Source organism: Oncorhynchus mykiss, chromosome 23 (assembly GCF_057628025.1).
Source record: "Oncorhynchus mykiss isolate SJ-2025 chromosome 23, ASM5762802v1, whole genome shotgun sequence".
In the NCBI taxonomy this organism is placed as follows: Eukaryota; Metazoa; Chordata; class Actinopteri; order Salmoniformes; family Salmonidae; genus Oncorhynchus; species Oncorhynchus mykiss.
Window position 1 is genome coordinate 7,833,291 of NC_143044.1, and position 16,479 is coordinate 7,849,769.

The 16,479-nt window shown below is 46.5% G+C and overlaps 1 protein-coding gene and 1 long non-coding RNA gene across 3 annotated transcripts in view; one reads left to right on the forward strand and one right to left on the reverse strand.

The window, feature by feature from the left end:
- Positions 1 to 16,479, forward strand: part of LOC110502352 (KH domain-containing RNA-binding protein QKI) — a 149,771-nt gene that overhangs the window by 18,161 nt on the left and 115,131 nt on the right. The window contains exon 2 of one of the 2 annotated variants that reach the window (XM_090216682.1): positions 16,058 to 16,231. The exons of the other annotated variant lie outside the window; for it this stretch is intronic. Coding sequence (XP_090072808.1) covers positions 16,096 to 16,231 — 136 coding nt within the window. The 5' untranslated portion in view covers positions 16,058 to 16,095. The remainder of the gene's footprint in view (positions 1 to 16,057; positions 16,232 to 16,479) is intronic. 2 annotated transcript variants of the gene reach the window in all.
- LOC149972491 (uncharacterized) lies at positions 1,645 to 2,902 on the reverse strand. The gene is made up of 2 exons (XR_016490939.1): positions 1,916 to 2,902; positions 1,645 to 1,813 (listed from the first exon to the last, which is right to left on the reverse strand). It is a non-coding gene; the product is annotated as an uncharacterized LOC149972491 (long non-coding RNA).

A 16,479-nucleotide genomic window follows, 5' to 3' on the forward strand; every position in this document is an offset into this window, starting at 1 on the left:
GGCTAAGGTGTATGTAAACTTCCGACTTCAACTGTATTCGTGAAAGAGTATGGATAATGCGCTTTCACAAAATGCGTGTTTGGAATCCACACGGGAAATTCCACCCGTTTAAGGTAAGGTTGAAAAACGTATCTCTACCTATTTGTTGCTGGTAAACATTGTAGGTGATTTCTACTCTTAAGCATCTTCAGGAAACCCCAAACAACCCCAAGCTGTAATAAATAGCTTTATATTCCAGATAGAGCGATTGTTCTCCATTTTAAAAGCAGCAGGGGAGTTGACATGATATTGCCAAGCACATCATAAATAGCATATAGAGCTAATGTGCCTAATCTATTCTTTTTTTTTTGCCAATTATAGGAAGGACAACTGTCAACCAGCAAGAGATGATTCAAACACAGCTATCTAATCCATCCCCAGGTCGGCCCTTTTATCATGTCTCTGTGAATTTGCTTGCATCCGGTCTCCTACGTGCATGTCAATATCATCTCCATAGCAGGTTGCTCGACAAGCTAGCTCTTTCATCATGCTCATTAACCAAAACAGAGGTGTGTGTGTGTGTGTGTGTGTGTGCGTGCCAGATCCCACCAGTCTACTGTTTTCATACATCTATATATATGAGGGGACATAATCACAAAGCAGCCCCAATTACTATGCTATGAATGTCATCCAATTAAATCATGGCTATATTTGTCAGCTAACCCCACAAGCTAATTGTGGAGAGAAACTTTCAAGAAAAACATTGGATCAGAAATATTAAGAGAGGAAGTGCACTGACACATGATACGTAGTTTCACACTTTAAACAAACCCCCTGCCCTGCAAAGCTTCCATCCACATGGTTACCTTTAAGAAGTGTGAACCAGCTCCCATACAGTCACTTCACCCAGCCTGCTGCAGTTAGCCAGCAACCACAAATAACCACAGGAGCTCAAAGAGGCACTCAACATTCCTCTCATGCATACTATACATCTACGTCAACGAGGTGACCTCTACTACCACTCCAATGACCTTCCCAGGTGTGACGGACTACCATATAAAATCGTCTAAGCTAAACCAATGACCTGCTATTGTAATTTCTTCCACTAGTTGTACCTGAGCCAATTATATCATTTAGTGGTTGATTCTATGCAACATACAGTGCATTCGGAAAGTATTCAGACCACTTGACTCTTTCCACATTTTTCCACTCGTCAGTAAAAGGCACATGACAGGCCGCTTGGAGATTGCCAAAAGGCTCCTAAAGACTTTCAGACCATGAGAAACAAGATTCTCTGGTCTGATGAAACCAAGATTGGAACTCTTTGGCCTGAATTCCAAGCATCACGTCTGGAGTAAACCTGGTACCATTCTTACGGTGAAGCATGGTGGTGTAATTTATCATGTTGTGGGGATGATTTTCAGCGGCTGGGACTAGGAGACTCATCAGGATTGAGTGAATGATGAACAGAGCAAAGTACAGTGAGATCCTTGATGAACACCTGTTCCAGAGCACTCAGGACCTCAGACTAGGGCAAAGGTTCACTTTCCATCAGGACAACAACCCTAAGCACACAGCCAAGACAACGCAGGAGTGGCTTCGGGACAAGTCTCTGTGTCACGTTTCTTCAAAATCGAACCCAGAAGCAGACCAGGACAAGGAGAGTAGGAAGAAGGTGAGTATTTATTTACAAGTGAATGTGAATGGGTAGATATATCCAGGTGGTGTAGCGGGTAGCGGTGGTGAGTTGATGGGAGTAAATAGGTGGATCCAATGGGGAAGCGGAATCCTCCGACGACCAGGCGGGAATGGGGTAAATGATCCGGGTGAGTAACTGAAGACAGAACTAACGGAGGTAAGTTCAAGGCAAGCAATACATAACAAACAACAAAACAAATTCTATCCAACTTGAGGCTGATACTCTGGCACAACATACTGTTCATGGCTAACGATCCAGCAGGGAATGGATGTCAGGTCCGGGCTTATGAAGAGGAGAGATGATGATCAGGACCAGGTGTGCAGATAGCTGATGGGATACAGGTGCGGGTAATCAGAAACCCCAACTGGCTACATTGCCCGGCAACCAGACAGGGTGCGTTCCAGGACGCCGGAAAAAAACTCTCCAGGACAGAACATAGGCAAAAAACAGACTCAGGAAACGGGATTCGTGACAGTACCCCCCCTCCGACGAACGCCACCGGGCGGACTACCCGGAGCGCCAGAGTGGAGGCGGTAAAAGTCACGAAGCAGGTCATCGTCAAGGATCTGACGCCGAGGAATCCAACTCCTCTCCTCAGGACCATATCCTTCCCAATCCACTAAATACTGGAACCCTCGACCCCGCCGTCTGGAGTCCATGATGCGGCGCACCGTGTAGACAGGACCACCTCCGATCATCCGAGGAGGAGGAGGACGAGGAGGAGGGGGTAACAGAGGACTGAGATGAACCGGCTTGAGGCAGGAGACATGAAAGGTGGGGTGTACTCGAAGCGTTGCCGGCAATTTGAGTCGGACCACAGCAGGGTTAATGATTCTCTCCACCACGAACGGACCAATGAACTTTGGTGACAGTTTCCTCGACTCAGTCCGTAGAGGAAGATCCCGTGTAGCCAACCACACCTTATCTCCGATGGTATAAGCGGGAGCAGGAATACGGCGACGATTCGCCTGGATCTGATACCGGTCAGAAACTCTAAGGAGGACCTTCCTGGCCCGATGCCAGGTCCAGTGGCAACGACGAATGTGGGCCTGGACAGAAGGGACCGAAAGATCCCTCTCCTGAGAAGGAAACAAGGGAGGTTGGTATCCGTACAGGCATTGGAAGGGGGACATCCCAGTGGCAGATGAAGGAAGGGTATTATGGGCATACTCGACCCAGGGTAATTGAGATGACCAAGAGGTGGGATCAGAGGAGACAAGACAACGCAGCATGGACTCCATCTTCTGGTTGGCTCTCTCCGCCTGACCATTAGATTGGGGGTGAAATCCAGATGTGAGACTGACTGTAGCTCCAATGGCCAAACAGAAGGATTTCCAGACAGCAGAGGTAAACTGAGGACCACGGTCAGAAACAATGTCACAGGGCAACCCGTGGACCCTGAATAACCGTGTTACCAACAGAAGAGGGCAACCCCGTGACAAAATCCAGGGCCAGATGCGACCAAGGTCGGGCGGGGAATAGGCAGGGGGTGAAGAAGCCCAGAGCTGGCCCGATTGGTACTCTTATTCTGCGCACAAACAGGACAAGCGGCAACAAACCCCCGGGTATCTTCTCCCATGGCAGGCCACCAAAATCGTCTGCGCAGTAGCGCCATAGTCCGAGCAACACCAGGGTGACAAGCTATCTTGCTGACCACTGAAGGACAGCAGAACGAACCGACTCAGGCACGAACAACCGACCGGGTGGACCGTTACCGGGCCCGGGCTGTGTCCGAAGAGCCGCCATCACCTCCTCCTCAATCCTCCATGTAACGGCTCCCACGACAACGTTCTGGGGAAGAATCGTCTCAGTCTTGGCCTCACTCTCCTCCGTCTTGGAGAACATCCGGGACAGGGCGTCCGCCTTCCCGTTCTTCGACCCAGGTCGGAACGTCATGGAAAAATTGAAGCGTCCAAAAAACAAAGCCCACCGGGCCTGACGAGAGTTGAGACGTTTAGCCGATTGCACGTAAGCCAGATTCTTGTGGTCAGTCCAGACCACAAACGGTTGCTCCGCTCCCTCCAACCAGTGACGCCACTCCTCCAAGGCAAGCTTCACAGCGAGAAGCTCCCGGTTACCCACATGTAGTTTCTTTCAGCTGGAGAAAGACGACAAGAGTAGAAGGCGCAGGGATGGAGTTTACCGTCAGTGGAGCTACGCTGGGACAGGATGGCGCCCACCCCCACATCAGACGCATCCACCTCCACAACGAACTGACGGGAAGTGTCAGGTTGAGAGAGAATCGGGGCGTTGGTGAATCGGCTCTTCAAATCTAGAAATGCTCGGTCTGCCTCAGGAGACCAACAGAACTTTCTGGTGCAAGACGTCAGTACAGTTAAAGGGACGGCCACCCGGCTGTAATCACGGATAAACCTCCGATAAAAATTTGCAAACCCCAGGAATCTCTGGAGCTGCAATCTCGTACCGGGCTGGACCAAATCCCGAACCGCCCAAACCTTCTCTTGGTCCATCTTGATCTCTCCCCTGGAGATGATGTAACCGAGGAAGGACGTCGTGTGGGCGTGAAAATCACACTTCTCAGCCTTCACGAACAGACGGTTCTCCAATAACCGCTGCAGGACCTGCTTGACATGTTGAACGTGGCTAGAAAGCTCCTTTGAGAAGATGAGGATATCATCCAGGTAAACGAACACAAAAATAGCAATCATATCTCTCAGAACGTCATTCACCATACTTTGGAACACAGCAGGAGCGTTGGTCAGTCCAAACGGCATCACCTGGTACTCGAAATGTCCCATCGGAGTATTGAACCCAGTCAACCACTCGTCCCCCTCTTTGATCCGAACCAAATGATAAGCATTACGTAAATCAAGCTTCGTAAAAACCGTAGCACCCTGTAAAGAATCGAAAGCCGAGCTCATCAAGGGCAGGGGATACTTGTTCTTGACCGTATATCATTCAAACCCCGATAATCAATACACGGTCGAAGAGTGCCATCCTTCTTGCTCACAAAAAAAAATCCTGCTCCCAGAGGTGATGACGAGGGCCGAATGAGACTTGCAGCTAGAGACTCCTTGATGTAGGTCTCCAAGGCCTCACGTTCAGGTCGAGAGATACTGTATAAAGGTCCCTTGGGAAAGGCGGCTCCAGGAAACAGATTAATCGCACAGTCATAAGGTCGGTGGGGAGGAAGGGACTGAGCCTTCTGTTTACTGAATACTTCACCCAACTCGTGATATGTTTCTGGAACCAGGGACAAATCAGGAGGAGCTGAGTCACTGACCTGACTGGAAATGTCAGGAGAACAGGCAGTCCTAAGACAGTTAGCATGACAATCAATGCTCCAACTAGTTACCTTACCCGTCACCCAATCAAACGAGGGATTGTGTTCCTTCAGCCAGGGGTAACCAAGAACCAGAGGAACATGGGGCGAGGACAGAATGAAGAAGGAGATAAACTCTGAATGATTCCCCGACAACAACATCTTAACCGGTTCAGTCCTCATAGTGATCCGTGCCAGACAACTGCCGTTCAGAGTGGTTGCTTCAATGGCTTCCGGCAATTGCTCCTTGGAAAGCCCCAGCTGTTCCACCAAGTCAGCATCAATAAAGCTGCTATCGGCACCTGAATCGATAAAAGCGTTCATCTCTAAGCTCTGATCCTTATTCATAAGGGTCGCAGGAAAACGGGGTCTGACAGGATTCTTGAGAGGTTGAATCTGGCTCGCTAAAATTCCTCCCAAAACTAGCGAGCCGGGCAGTTTAACGAGCGCTGTGGACAAGCGGAGATGTAATGTCCTGAGCTACCACAGTAGAGACAGCTGTTGGTCTCACGTCTACGTTGGCGCTCCTCCTTAGTCAGCCCGTGTCGCCCCACTTGCATTGGTTCAGGATCTGGTGGCAAGACCCCTCCACTAATCCCGTGTGGGGAATAACGATCAATACGTTCTGGTTCACTTCCTGAACCGAATGGTAACCGAGGTGCTGATTGATTGGATGGGCCCCACTGCTTCTCCCTCCTTCTCTCTCGGACTCTATTATCTACCCGAATAGATAAAGTGACCAAGCTGTCTAGGTCACTAGGCTCTGGATAGGATATCAGCTCGTCCATGCAGGTCCCCTGTCGTTCCCAAACGGCTGAAGCCCATTCCAGAGCTCTTCCACGCAGCAGTTCAATAACAAAGGCTATCCTAGCCTTGTCAGTGGCGTAAGAATGGGGCTGCAGATCAAACACTAACCCACACTGCATAAGAAACGAACGGCATCTTCCCAAATCCCCTTCATATTTATCAGGCGTCGGTACCTTGGGTTCACGGAAGGAAACCGCATCAGGCACGGCAGGTGAGATGGGTGAAACAGGTGGTGAATGAATCGCCAGCAAACTGAGCTGATCCTGGATCTGTGTCAAGCTAGCAGATAAGTTCTGGATTGCCACCACTATCTCCTGTAGCGCTGTCTTGTGTTGTCCCAATGTCTTCCCCTGCTGGGTAATGGCATGGCAAACGGAATCCAGGTCCGCTGGGTTCATTCTTGGCCGGATCGTTCTGTCACGTTTCTTCAAAATCGAACCCAGAAGCAGACCAGGACAAGGAGAGTAGGAAGAAGGTGAGTATTTATTTACAAGTGAATGTGAATGGGTAGATATATCCAGGTGGCATAGCGGGTAGCGGTGGTGAGTTGATGGGAGTAAATAGGTGGATCCAATGGGGAAGCGGAATCCTCCGACGACCAGGCGGGAATGGGGTAAATGATCCGGGTGAGTAACTGAAGACAGAACAAACGGAGGTAAGTTCAAGGCAAGCAATACATAACAAACAACAAAACAAATTCTATCCAACTTGAGGCTGATACTCTGGCACAACATACTGTTCATGGCTAACGATCCGGCAGGGAATGGATGTCAGGTCCGGGCTTATGAAGAGGAGAGATGATGATCAGGACCAGGTGTGCAGATAGCTGATGGGATACAGGTGCGGGTAATCAGAAACCCCAACTGGCTACATTGCCCGGCAACCAGACAGGGTGCGTTCCAGGACGCCGGAAAAAACTCTCCAGGACAGAACATAGGCAAAAAACAGACTCAGGAAACGGGATTCGTGACACTCTGACTGTCCTTGAGTGGCCCAGCCAGAGCCTGGACTTGAACCCGATCAAACATATCTGGAAACACATGACAATAGCTGTGCAGCGACGCTCCCCATCCAACCTGATAGAGCTTGAGAGGATCTGCAAAGAAGAATTGGAGAAACTCTCCCAATACAGGTGTGCCAAGCTTGTAGCGTCTTACCCAAGAAGACTCGAGGCTGTAATCACTGCCAATGGAGCTTCAACAAAGTACTGAGTAAATACTTCTGTGAATGTGATATTTAAGTTTTTATAGCTACATTTTCAAAGGTTTCTAAAAACCTCTTTTTGCTTTGTCTTTATGGGGTATTGTGTGCAGATTGATGAGGGACATTTATTTATTTTTAATCCATTTTAGAATAAGGTTGTAACGTAACAAAATGTAGAAAAAGAGGAGGAGACTGAATACCTTCCGAATGCACTGTATACAGAGCCCCTGAGCTTTTCCTGAACATGTGTCCTGACCAGGAAAAACTCATGGCCTGCGGCTGGCCCCCAGCCCGCAGCTCTGTCTCCCTGTGTCGGGCCAGCCTCCCTGACCCTGACCCCCACCGGCCCCACCACCCACCAGGCCATGGGCCCACTCAAAGGTATGACAAGCGCGTAATTAGACTAATCCCAATTACACTCACCATGGCCTGTCCACCCCCATCTCCTCCCCCCACAGGAGGCATCCTCCTGTGCTGGGCCTAGTGTGTTACTTCTGTAAGCCCACTAACAGCTGCTGAACAGAACATGCCCTTTCTGCCCTGCTCTTCAGCGCAGGACATTCCGTGCAGATGTTGCGAGGGGGAAATAAAGACGCTCGGAGCATGGAACGTCTTTAAAACCAGGCTTGACAGCTTGTTTAATGAGGTCCTTCCAGGGTTATGCTCCTGAAACAGGGTGCAGGGTGAAAATATTATCCTCCGTGGCGTGACGAGAAGGGTATTGATCCAAACTTTGTGCTAGACCTCACAGAGAGGTGAGAGTGTTACTGTAGCCTGGACTTAGACATGGGGGGAAGTGACACTCACACAGTCAGCACAGCAAGTATCATGGTGGCAGCATCATGTTATGGGTATGCTTGTCACCGGCAGGGACTGGGGAGTTTGTTAGGATGAAAATAAATATGAAAGGAGCAGAGCCCAATTTAAAAAGTTAGAGGAAAACCCACCTCAGTCATTTAAAAACCTACACAAATTTGAATGTCAAAGTACACACCAGAATGGCTTTCCAGGAGGTGTGTTCCTGAATGGTCCAGTCTCCGTCCTGACTTAAATCTGCTTAAAGAAACTGAGACATGGTTTGAATATCACTGTCCATTAATGATTCCCAACCAAATTTACTGAGCCTGAGAAATGTTGACAAAAACAATGGATTTATGTTGCCCTAAGTTGTGTAAGGTTGGAAGTATCTTATTGAAATGATTCACAGCTGTAAAGGCAGGCAAAGGTGCTTCCACCAAGTATTATTTCTGCGGTGTGAAGATATTCGCAATCAGTACATCCTCATGTTGTATTTCTTAGTAATTTGGAAAATGTTCTGGAATGTTTCTTTCACTTTGAAAATGTGGAGTAGGTTGTGTAGATCAATAGGAAGACAATCTGATTTAATCCCTTTTTAGATCAAATTTTAAGGCAGCAAAATGTGAAGACTGTGTAAGGGGTGTGTAGATTTTCACTAGCGACTGTAAGCAGTGGTGTAAAAATACTTTAGTCGTTTTTTGGGGTGTCTGTACTTTACTTTACTATTTCTATTTTTGACAACTTTTACTTTTACTTCACTACATTCCTAAAGTAAATTATGTACTTTTTACTCTATACATTTTTCCTCGCACCCAGAAGTACTCATTACATTTTAAATGGTTAAGTATATTACAGCAATTACATTTACTTTTGATACGTAGGTATATTTAAAACTAAAATACTTTTAGACTTTTACTCAAGTAGGATTTTACTGGGTGACTTTCACTTTTACTTTAGTCATTTCCTGTTAAGGTTTCGTTACTTTTACTCAAGTATGACTGTTGGGTACTTTTTCCACCACTGACTGGAAGGGATGGGATAAGTGATGGGCGGAAGCAGCTCCATTTAGAAAGGTGCAGGCACAGTGTAGAGTACCCTCTGTAACATCAGGGTGTGCCCATTCACTCCGTTCATTGGGGACAGGAGGGGAGAGGGGAGGGGAGGGTGAGGGTGAATGAAGTGTGTTGGCGGGAATGCCACAGTGGCTGGATTACAGGGGGAATGTGTAGCGAGCGCAAAAGAGCGTATTCCCTCAGTCAGCCTGGACACAGCTAAACGGTACACAGGGTGTGTGTGTGTGTGTGTGTGTGTGTGTGTGTGTGTGTGTGTGTGTGTGTGTGTGTGTGTGTGTGTGTGTGTGTGTGTGTGTGTGTGTGTGTGTGTGTGTGTGTGTGTACTGTATGTGGTATGTGGATAGGGGAGAGGGGTGTAAGGATAGGGTAGGACTAGGACAGAGGGTTCTCCACATCAACCAGATAATAACCCCTCCAATCCCCAATCTCTTGACCTCTTTCTCTCCATCCAGACCACCCAAGCTCTTCCTCATCCTCAGTTCCAGCTCATCAAGGTTCACGGGGTTCACCGGTTTCAAACACTTACGCAATTGAGAACCAACCATTGTGAACCGCAGCTGCTTAAAGTAGTTAGGAAAAGGGGAACAAATGATTCAAAATTAGATCAGATCAAATAGGCTGCACAATGAAGGTTGATGTTCCTGACAAAATAGTTTCCAAGACATTTTCCTGGTTCCACTACAGTCGGTGCAACTCGTGGTTGTCTGTCAGATTGCATATGGCAGTTGTCCCTGTGCCACCCATGCTGGCACTGCCATGTCCTAGGATGCCTGGGTTCCCCACAGACACATCATAGCCTCTCTTCTGCTCCACTGCCACAGCGGACGTCGGCTCAGAGGAAAATGAATAGAGAGACTACTTCAATCAAAACAACAGGGCCGTTCCCTGAGTCTCCCCTCTGGCACATCACAGGCACAGGCAGGGCTGCTGGACAGGCCCAGTTACAGACTGTCACATGTCATCTCCTCCATCATTATGATCTCTCCTGGGGATAAGCCTGACTCTACCTCTGACCACTGCCTACCCTCAGGTCTGGTCTGCGATGCTAACACACCAAAAATAGACTGAGAGGGACTAGAATAGATGGCCATGGTTCAATCCCTGGCTGTTGGAGACCATATGGATCCCCTCGACTCCCCCGCCACCTGTTGTTAGACCTATTTGTGTACAATGAAGTAATGTCCTCCTTACAGAAGTGTGGACACTACTAACATGCACTTATCAGACCACTGGTGGCTATGAGACTCCATACCTCTGTAGACAAGAGAGTATCAGACCTGTGTCTGAAGTTGATAAGGCTGTATGGTGCTAGCAGCCCTACAGCACACCAACCACGGTTTACTGACAGTTGAGAAATTGTCTGCCACTTCTGTCATCCCACTTGAAATCCGTATAAATGTGGTGACTTTTCCTTTTCCTTTGACATGACATACACATCCTTTTCAGCCTACAGTTCGTTTCAGGGCTGGGTTTCACTTGAATGTCACCACCCACCAGCATGGCATTGTTTATTCATCAGAAACAACTACTAAGTTGTTTCCTCTTCACGACGGAGATGAGTCAAACAGCTTAGTGTCCACTCGGCCACCTGAGCCATGGAGCAAATTAAAATAGGAGGTGCAAACTTGTTGTGGCACCTCCACTGTCTTTTACCAGAAGATTATGATCATTTGTCAATTTCCACTTATTTTTGAGCTAGTTTGTATAAAAAAATATATAGATATATAAATGGTATAATTGCTTGATGTGATAGCATTTAGCCAACTTGCTCCCTCCGTCACTCCAAGAAGAAAGGTTTGGATCACTAACGTTTTGCTTCCTGCATGCTCCACTGCTTTGATCGGTGTAACGTTCGCTAGAAGCCATAATTGTCTATTCAGATAATGAAAGAGGCACCCACAAAATAAAATTCAAGGAATATATAGTGACATGATCGTGAGCAAAGTCATTGTAACCTATTCTTTCCCTTCACCTGTGAGGACCATGAGCACGGGCTGACTTGGCTTGGCTGTACCGCAAGCGAAGCCTGCCAGCAGCCTACCACGGTTGCACCATGTCCGTTACGATGTAGAAAAAACACATCGCAGCGATCTTTCAATAGCTACCCATATTACGGGAGCTTCCTCTTATTATTTCCAATTATTTATACGGCAGAGTCAAGGCCACGATTTATGGAAGATGCCAAAACCTTTGAGATAGATGGCCAAGTCAAAGATAGGCCTGTGGTTTTCATCGGTTCCCAAAGTGTTCCTAAATCAATGCTTATGACCAATCCAGCTCTAGTACCAGCCATAGAGCCAGTTGGGCTAATCTTTTGAACGCAGTGTAGTAAAAAAAAAAAAGAAGCCAGCAACAACAGATAACATTAGCTAGCCACATCAGTCTTGTTCTATGAGATCATCTCAAATCAGCTAATGTCACTTTTTGTGAAGCTCACGTTAACTGACTGCTATTATATCATAGAACAAAACATATAAGATCTCCTGGGTGTATGTTAACCTTCATTCCCCATTCATTTTCCCCATAGCTGAAAGAACCAGAGGTAACTAATTTCCTGGGTTTTAGGATTACAAGCTGGTGATCTCTATAGCCTCACTAGGAAGGGAGACACAAGAACAGAGAGACTTTTGAGCGACTCTGTAAGAACCTGTGACTTTACACAAGAGCACATGTAAAATCACCACACAATCAGGTTACTGCAACCAGAGCCAGTCCGCCTGTCACCCAATCTCCATGATAAGCAGTGGCCAATCCAAAGGGAGAGGGTGGGGCCAAACAATGGACAGAGGTGAATGGCCGTGGGCTCCATGACACGGAAACAGCCATTGTCTCTGTCGTCCCTCTGTGGCACACAGGCGGTGCCTCCAATCCCGGTTGAAAGTCGCCGTTGTGGTGATGTCTCCATTGTGGAAGTCCGCTAATTGTCTTTGTGTCTCTGTTCTTCGCTCCCCTTCTCCTGTATCTCACAATGGTGCACTGTGCTCCCCTCGACCGGCTAACAATCAGCCCCTCTGTTCCCACAGACCATGGAGTCACTGTCCACTGTGCCTGTACACACACTCGCTGGCACACACACGTACACTAGTTTCTCAAACACACACGGTGGCACACACACGTATACTAGTTTCGCAAACACACACGGTGGCATGTACACCATAACAGACACAACGTGGCATGTATACACACGGTGTATACAGATTCACACATGACACAATCACACACAAATAGAGTAGAGCATGATGGATGTCATGGCGATAGATTTAGATTTGTTTTCGAAGTGCAATGAATGACCCATAGTAGCTATGTTAGGCTTACAGAAGGTTCGAAACGGTAGTGAGCATTCTTCCCTATTAAACTGCTGCTGTTCTGCTGAAGTTAGCCTTTTGTTTGTCTAAATTATTTATCTGTACCTGCACAAATGACAGATACTGACAGTCAGACACTCTGCCCTCCGGCTATCTAATGAACCCTCTCTGTGTGCTGACAAATAGAATGAGAGCTCCAAGCATCAACACTACATTTAGGAGATATGCTTTTATTTACTCTGAAGATCAAATCAATAGCCATTAGGGAAACATCAATCAAATGCAGATAGAGGTTGAAAACAACAAGTGATGTGTTGTAATCACAGTTGAAAACACTGTCATGACTAATCCTTTCTCTGTATAAGCAGCAAAGAAAATGTGTTTCAGACTGCAGCACATAGAGAAGTGAAACAGGAAGTATTATTTGGTCTTGTTGTGTTGAAGTCGAGTCCAAAATTGAAGAGGGTTTTCAGAAGAAATATTGTAGAACCATTGCAATGTTCCATGGCACTAGGTCATGTTATTTCACATATGAGACATACCCACAGTAACATTGTAGTCCATGGCATCATGTGGTCAGCTTGAGCCAGTTGAGAATGGTGCATTATGGGTAAGGTGCCCTACAGATCAGTTGTGGGTCAGTATGCACTCATTTACTCTCCTCTTCATTTTTCCAATCCCATTGAGGTTTTAAGCAAACCAGAAGGCACCATTTTTGTGTTTTTTAATTTACAGATATCCAGGGGCACACTCCAACACTCAGACATCATTTACAAACTAAGCATGTTAGTTTATTTAGTGAGTCCGCCAGATCAGAGGCAGTAGGGATGAATTAGACCATTTTCCTGTCTTGTTAAGCATTCAAAATGTAACGAGTACTTTTGGGTGTCAGGAGTATGGAGTAAAAAGTACATTATTCTTGTTTGGAATGTAGTGAAGTAAAAGTAAAAGTTGTCCAAAATATAAATAGTAAAGTACAGACACCCCAAAAACCTACTTAAGTAGTACTTTAAAGTATTTTTTACTTAAGTACTTTACAAAACATGGACAGTATGTAGTTAGGGCCTATGTATACAATAACTATAGCATACATTTAGTCAGGTGTACAGTATGGCAGCTGATCACTGCAACAGAGCCTTGATTGTTCCTGAATACTGTTATAATCTCATTAAGCCATCAGGACACAGGAGTTCACTGGGAAAATAACCCGTCAGAACACCGTCAGAACACCGCATATCAAGATGTACTCTGAGAATGACTTTACGTTTCTTTCTACATATTTTGTAGTCATGATGTGTATGTTGCGATTTATTATCGAGCTGATGATGCACAGCAGGTGCTATACTTTTTGTGACCAAAAACTGTTGCCAACTCACTCTTCTTTCCTTGTCCCTTTCTTTTTCCTCACACTCTCTTTCGCATACCCACTTTCTCTTACCCTCTTCTTCCTTACCACTCCCTTCCTTCCATAACTGTCCCGGAATGTCACTTTCTTTCAACAATTTTTCTCTCTTTTCAACTCTCTCCCTCCTCCCCTTTCTTTCACTCTATACAACAACCACTCTCTCCCGTCATAACCTACCCCGTATTTCACTCTTCCGCCAACTCTTTCTCTCCACCTTTTTCTTTCTCTATTCCTCAGCCCTCACTTTCTCTCTTCCCCTTCTCCCTCCCTCTCTCCACCCCTACCCTCTCTGTCCTCTCTTCTGCGTGAGCTGTAATGAAACGCTCTCCCATTAATGCCTGTCCTCTCGATGCTCTGTTAATTACTCCTCTATTTATTTAGCTGATCTGTCCGGGCGGGGGCTGTCCCCGACCGTGGGGATTGTCTGACTCCTGCGTTAAATAGCCTGCATTCCGATCCTCTGATGCTGAAACTAACATGAGTCCCCCCTTTTATCTCAACAGCGCGTCAAATTAGCACCCGGCAGATTCCTGCTACAAAGAACCAGGCAACCGAAAAAGCCTGGAGACAGGCTGATTGGTGCTGCGAGCCCTACACAGTATGGTGTCTCGAGCATGGCTGTATGTGGGCTCTGGCTCTACCGAACGAACGCCTCTGCCAGTCTGTCTGGATGTAAACTGTATTTAATGGTGTATGAACATCAAAGCAATGGGGGTGGCATTCAAAATAAATGAATTTCATTGAATACAGTTAGATGGAATTTTATGATGGAAGTGATGAACATTGAATGCAGTTAGATGGAATTGGCGTGTATTTTTGGACAGAATGATGAGTGACAATAAACCAAACTGTTGTGAGAGTATTATGCTGCTTCTGTATAGTACTATCAACACCAGCAGCCTCCCAATACTATACATTGTCACATGTAGGCCAATCAAATAACCTCTTCCATTGATATCTCATTCAGTGCCTCTCTCCGTGACTTCGTAGCCTGTTGTTCTATGAAGAAAATCTATTTTAAAAGATACAAAGCTGATTTCCATAGAGGCAGACAGAGTTGTTGTTCACTGCCAGAGGCATTGAGGCAGGGTGTCATGTAATATTATCAGGCTGATATCTCAGTTCATTCACCAAAACTCCTGTCTCATTGGGGTGGCGTTGTCATGGTGAGAGCTTGACCCCCCCCCCCCCCCCCCCTCGTTGCTCAGTCTAGATCCGGTTTCATCAGTTTATAGGCTACTTTTCTTTTTGGTTTAACCCTGCTTGCCCACATGCCATCATTGAGGAGGCGTTTATGAGAGGGGCAAGGGGGACAGAGAGAGAGCGAGACTGAGAGAATGAGGGGGAGAGCATGCTAAAGGGGTAGAGTGTGTGAGAAAGACGGAGGGATTGAAAAAGGGAGAGTTGGGAAAGAGATTGAGAGCGCCAGTGTTCTCCTGGCCAAGTTGGGACAGACAGAGACCTGGTTGCTCTCTTTGCCATGTTTCACAGTCTATGTGTGCAGGAATGCATTCATTAACAGTAATTCCTCTGCTCTCAAACAAGGGTGCCGTCACTGGGTGAGTGAGTGGAGGATTGGGGAGCTGGTGGGGCTAGGGGGCATTAAGGGGGGGGGGGGCATAAATACACCCCCCCCCCCCCCCCCCCCCCCTCATCCAAACACACTCTCTGAGCAGAGGCGGGCGAGACTCTAGCCAGCCTAGGCCTCCGAGTACAAGTGGATCTCCATGAGAATGGCCGTGGAGGCACAAAGGGATGAAAAGGTAGTGGAAAAGACCCAGTACAATCCCTTCCTGTTCTGTTGGGTCGTTTGTTTCAGGGCTGTCAGTGCCAGGCCCACAGGCCTCCTCGGCCCCCTCAAACCCCCTCAGCCTCTCATCTCCTTGGCCCATTTCACACATTCTTTGCAGCTTTGTTTTTCGGACTGTTTTTAAAACATTGCTCCTGTTCTTTTTCATTCGCGTGAAAAGGGATGGCGGGCAAAGTAACATCAAACAGAAAGTGGGGCATTTGTTTTTTCTAATACATCTGAAAGGCAGCCAGCTCCGGGCATGGAACGTGTTTTGCATAACAAAAGAAAGGCAACACCATTAAGCCAATTAAACTATTTATATACATACTTTAATGACAGAATTTAAGCAGTTATAATTCATGCTTATTGTGTGGTAAAATAAAAGATCCCCTGCCTTCACTGGAATTAACATAGTTTGGTGAAATGTTTTGTGGTTTAATCAACATCTGTAACAATGAAGCCATAATAGAACACGACACATCATTCACTCCATTCTCTTTAAAATGAGACTTTCTCACATAAACTAAATCTTACCTTTGATTCTGTGTTTATTCACAACATCCCCAATAGTTCAACTAGGTTGGACTGTAGAATGCATTATCGCATTTACATATCATTTGTTATATCTGGAGTACTTCTCCTGTCTTATCCGGTGTCCTGTGTGAATTTAAGTATGCTCTCTCTAATTCTCTCTTTCTTTCTCTCTCTCGGAGGACCTGAGCCCTAGGACCGTGCCTCAGGACTACCTGGAATGATGACTCCTTGCTGTCCCCAGTCCACCTGGCCGTGCTGCTGCTCCAGTTTCAACTGTTCTGCCTGCGGCTATGGAATCCTGACCTGTTCACCGGACGTGCTACCTGTCCCAGACCTATTATTTGACCATGCTGGTAATTTATGAACATTTGAACATCTTGGCCATGTTCTGTTATAATCAGAACATGGCCAAGAATGCCAAGCGTGTGTAAAGCTGTCACCAAGGCAAAGGGTGGCTACTTTGAAGAATCTCAAATATAAAATATATTTTGATTTGTTTAACACTTTTTAGGTTAGTACTTGATTCCATATGTGTAATTTCATAGTTTAGATGTCTTCACTATTATTCTACAATGTAGAAAATAACATTTTTTACGGTAGT